The sequence below is a fragment of the Cyprinodon variegatus genome, unplaced genomic scaffold (genome assembly GCF_000732505.1).
Source record: "Cyprinodon variegatus isolate N-32 unplaced genomic scaffold, C_variegatus-1.0 Scaffold82, whole genome shotgun sequence".
Taxonomy (NCBI): Eukaryota; Metazoa; Chordata; class Actinopteri; order Cyprinodontiformes; family Cyprinodontidae; genus Cyprinodon; species Cyprinodon variegatus.
Window position 1 is genome coordinate 1,093,864 of NW_015150535.1, and position 5,071 is coordinate 1,098,934.

Genomic DNA, 5,071 nt, shown 5'->3' on the forward strand with positions numbered 1-5,071 from the left:
ATTCCATCTCAGCTTACAGGCTAGTCTTGACCCTGGTTAGCGCTGAACTCGGAAACCGGTGACAATTAACTAGCTTTGATGACTCCAGCGCTAACCAGGGTCAAGACTAGCCTGTAAGCTGAGATGGAATCCAGTTTCTTACTCTGTTTACAGGAACAGAGTAAAAGAGGGATCGTCCCCCTTCTCACTGGCATTTTAATCATGACAGAAAGTAGAAAGAAACATGACAGTCATAGCTTTCTATTTAATAAATGTATTTTGTCATCCTTTTAACAATTTCACCACCTATTTTAATGCAAAATACATAAAGCTTCTTTATTTCCCACACAGGCTGAACCAGAGGAGCAACATAAAACATTCCCAGTCTGGAGATTTTTCGCAGGCACCTCAGAGGCATAAAGCCCGGCGGAGGCTGCAGAGAGGCCAGTCAGAGGATGTGCCGTGCTCCACCAGAGCACAGGTAGAAAAAGACTCTCCTGTTTCAATTTCCCTCCTTTAAAACTTCCCACTGATGCCGGTGTTGTTTTTTCTCCAGGAGCAGCGGGCCGATCCGAAGCCGGTGGAGAATGTTTCAGACTCAGAGGGGTATCCCAGCCTGGAGGGCCATACCAGAGCTGCATCTCTCCCTCGCCTAAATGCCGAGTACCACGTAAGCTCCTCCCCTGTCGAAAGCATCTCCGTATGTTCCTGTGCTCTCCATGTCAGTGTATGTTTCTTAGAAATGCTGCCACTGTGGACGTCCTGATTGTTCCCTAGCGGGAAAGTGAAATAAGCGGCTGGACTAATAGAGGACAGGACTGATAAAAGGCCAGAGTGAAATCAACCGTAAGCAAATGGAGGCAGAGCAGCTCCCTGTCTGCCCACATAAATCAGCCTGCTGACCTCGACCTAAACCAGCCTGGCCCTTTCCTCTGTTTTACGGACGGCAGCAAGTAGTTCATCTCTAGACTCAAAAGGTCAAACAGGATCATAGCGCTGCATCAGCACACTTTTTTGCCATTCCTTTGATTAAAAATAGAGATAATTTACAAAAATATAAATTGCCCCATTAAAGTAATGATAAGTCTGGAACAGACATCAAGTCTTTTCTCATCTTATCTCATTATAACTTTAAACCAGAGTGTTTATTAATTAATTTAACTAGATAAACTTCAAAATTATGTACTGCTTTTATGTTTCTCCATCACATATTTCCACAAAATATAAAACCATGGAATTTCTAAAGAGACCAAATGTAAAAATACCAAACATTTGTCAAGTATAACTCTATAATGTAGTGCCATTCCTAAATTAAACTGTCTTCCTGATTTAATACCTAAATTAAGTTCATTTCTAAGGCTTTTTTAAGACTAAATGTTTGATCCTTCTTTTGTAATAAAAAAAACTTTAGGTCAGAAGTACTGCTAATTTCTACGTTTTTATGTTTTCCTTTTTATGTTTAAAGGAAGGAGGCATAGAGTTTTTAGCTAGAAACATAAAACTGGTGACACATTGGGTGGATTACTCACTGGGCCGGATCTATCAAAGGTTTGCGTGTATAAAAACGTGAGCTATTTCACTGCGCACGCTAAAAAATGTACAAACTGATCTATCAACAGCGTGCTAAAAGGATTTGGTCTTTAAAACGTGCAAAATAGCGCCTCTTATCCATTTAGTACTTTTTCTATAATGAATATGCAATATGGGGCGTTTACACGCAAAAGTGCGTCTTGTGGGAGGAGAACATGTAAATATATTAATTTAGCACTCGCAAAGTGATTTATTAAACCTGAAAGCAATTTTGCTAACGGTATCTGACTCCATATTTAACACGTTTCAAAAGAAGGTGCAAATGGTCTGTATGCGTAATTGCGCACACATGGCAGCGGTTATTGTCGCAAGAAGGAGACATCGAAATGAAGCAAGGAGACGCAGAGAACGCATTTTTTCACTCCGTGTGAATATTTTTGGAATGAACGAGGAAACGATCATCAAAACATTTCGTTTATCCAGCATTGCCATTTTGGAGCTGCAATTCCAGTGATTTGCTCCTCACAGAGCGTCAGCTGTACTTGTTCCTCAATGCTGGTCAGAGGCATCTCATCTACTGTGCCCCCTCCCGTTTTGTTCGCAGATGTTTTGTTATACGCCAGTTTTTCTTTGGTTCGCCTTCTAATATCCTGGTATCTTCTTTTTACTTCATCCACTGTTCGCAAGGTTTCACCAACAGCGTTTACTTTATTACAGATTTGTTCACATATAGCGTTCCTCTGTGTGACAGTCACACTTCTTTGCTGTAGCTCACTTAAATGTTTGTTGGCTTCATCCACCAATACCTCCATTTCCATGGGGTCGAATTTCCTTTTGCGCCTTCTGCTGTCCAAACTCGCCATGCCGCAAACCACAAAACGCGCAAAACCATCATTTAAATAGGGCGTCTCCAACAGTTTTGCACCTGCCACCAGTTACGCAATCGCTCTTGTTAAATCACCCGCAAACCATGGTTCAGCCCCTCTCGCAAAATTCCAGTTTGCGAGCGCAAATTACTGCACGCAAAATTGGATCTTGATAAATCCGGCCCTTTATGTTTAATAATATATGTGAAAAAACACATAATTTTTCTACTTAGAGATTTTACAATCATAAGCAATACTTCATCAAACCCCTTAAAGAAAATGGGTTATATAAATAGATGATAATTAAATTCAAATCTAACAATTTAGAAATTTTTTTCAAACTTTTCTTTGTTCGTTTTGCTTTTTACTTCCAAATCCAAATAATTAGATAAATCAGTTCTACCAGCATCGTGTTTAAAGGATTTATTTCCCTGTTTCTGGATTTTTCCAGCTGTCTGATCTTGTCTGTCCAGCTTTAGGGTCTTCACTGTCTTGTCTGTCTTGTTTTTCTCCGTCATCCGTGTTTCCCCCATGATTCTTGAACATGTGCTTTCCTGCTGTTTACGTTGCATTTTGAAGCCCTTTAAAGAACTCAGGCTGCCGTCGCTCCACGATGCCTTCACATTATTCTTATGCTTCACAGATTATCATTGATAAATCTGCTAGACTGATTTTGTGTTATAAACCAACAAGCTGATTGTTTGGTCAAATTTTATTTTGCAAATGAAAATCTGATAGGTTTGAATGAGCAAACTAATGAAGCTGAATGAGAGCACTGTGCAAAAGTTCATAACCACTACTTAATTCCTTAGGACTCCTAGGGGCATGAAAGGCTTAAATCTTAGAATTTAGGGGTTAAAATAATCCTCCTGCTTTGGATGGTTGGTCCCCTCCTTGTCATCCAGGTCAGGATGGTGCTGCTGCTTTTCACAATGAGCAGTTTGCAGGTTTCCTTGGACACTCCCATCTAGATTGTCTCTACTTCCTGACACTTCATTGGTAATTAAGAGTCAATAAAACCAATTGTATTCAAAATAACTTTTGTGCACAAAACTAGTTAATCATATAGCTTTAGGAATCAGTTTAGGTCATCAGGTGATGAGAGTGAACTATTTGAATAAACAGATAATCCTTCTCCTAAAAAGTCAGGATCTCTACAGATAATAATTGAGCCAACACTTCAGAAAATCTGGGTAAATTATTAACCAAAACCTTTTGAAAAGATTATAGAAAGATCTGCTGGATGGGATAAAAGAGGGTATAGTTTAGACTTTTGAGCAATCCTGTATACCATACAAATGTAACTTAATGGCAGCTTTCATAATTAAATCATGTCAGGATCCAGTAGAGTGCCTTGAGGAACTCCATATGTAACATGAGTTTATTTTACGAATCGTATCTGTTTCAAAGTTCTGTTGGAGTTTTGGACGTTCGGTAACAGCCTCGTCTTTCTCAAGTCTCCAGCCCCCAACTCTGTCTGCCCTTTGTTTTCTTCTGTTGATGCTCACTGCTAATGTTTTGCCCACCTCCTCTTGTGCGTGCTGTCTGATAGCGGAGCCACCCTCGCCACGCCCCCGGGACCCACCTGGCAGTATGTACCACCTGTTGCGCCACCTCTCTGTCGCTTCTTCTCTCCCCTCCTCTCTTTCCTCTTGCCTTTCCTCTCTTGTCTGTGTTTGCCCCATCACATTGCAGAGTTGACGCCCTCCACAATGCACCAATCATTTCATATAAATGTCGGTAAAAAGCGGCTTTCACAGCAAACACATTCACATGACCCATTAAAGCCATACATCCTTGGAAAGGTATCTGTATGTGTTCTCAGGGTACGTCAAGCTCTCTTTCCTGCTTTCCAACCAGTTGCTACAGCAGTACAGTGCTACACTTTTTGGTCGTGTGTGTTTGTGTTGTTCTGTGAAAGGTAGAGACGGTACTGCTGCTTTTCTGTTTGAAAGAAAAACTTAAAACATGTTTGATTTCATCATTTGTGTTGATTTCAGCCCTAAAATCTTATTTGCCTAATTTAATTAAAATGTATTAAGAAGTCTGATTCTTTTTAGACTTTAAATTAAGCTTTGAAGGAATTAATCTTTCAGATAGGAACAGAAATAAGAAATACAGTCTGGAGATTCTTCCTCGGGCAAATCTGCTCGTTATTTCAAAATAAGATTTTAAGGCTGCTTATTAATTTAATGGTTGTGTTAAGATTAGTTTCTTAACATGATTCGTCACCTTTGGATTCTGACTGCAGCAGCAGTTCAAACTGTGAGCTAGAGGAACACCTAAACCACCTAACATACCTCACATGGAAGAGATTATCCTTTATTTATCTAATCAGATTAAGAATTTATCATTTTTAAACCTGTAAAATTGGCCGTTTTATTTAAAATCATTGCTTAAATCAGTTATCAGGAGGTTGGACGGTGTGTTTAGGTTCCTGTTCCATTTCTTTAGCTCACCAGTTTGATTGCTGCAATCCCAGCTGCTCGACAAGGTAAGAATCAGATGGGGTGAGTAGCACTGTCTTTACAGCTGAACAAAACAAAGTTAAGGAATTTGTTATTCTTTTTTTAGGGATAAAGGTGATTATTCCACATTAATGCATACTTGCATTTTGATATGTTTTTGATATGTTGCAGAAACAAAAGTGGCTTAAGGATACATAAGTCAGCCCTTTGGAAGGACTGTTATCTCAG

General features: G+C 39.7%; 1 protein-coding gene across 1 annotated transcript in view; it reads left to right on the plus strand.

The window, feature by feature from the left end:
- LOC107083739 (probable voltage-dependent N-type calcium channel subunit alpha-1B) overlaps nucleotides 1–5,071 on the plus strand; it is a 270,890-nt gene that overhangs the window by 259,068 nt on the left and 6,751 nt on the right. Inside the window, exons 48-50 of the mRNA XM_015373178.1 lie at nucleotides 331–460; nucleotides 536–649; nucleotides 3,928–3,966. Of these exons, the coding sequence (XP_015228664.1) occupies nucleotides 331–460; nucleotides 536–649; nucleotides 3,928–3,966 (283 nt within the window). The remainder of the gene's footprint in view (nucleotides 1–330; nucleotides 461–535; nucleotides 650–3,927; nucleotides 3,967–5,071) is intronic.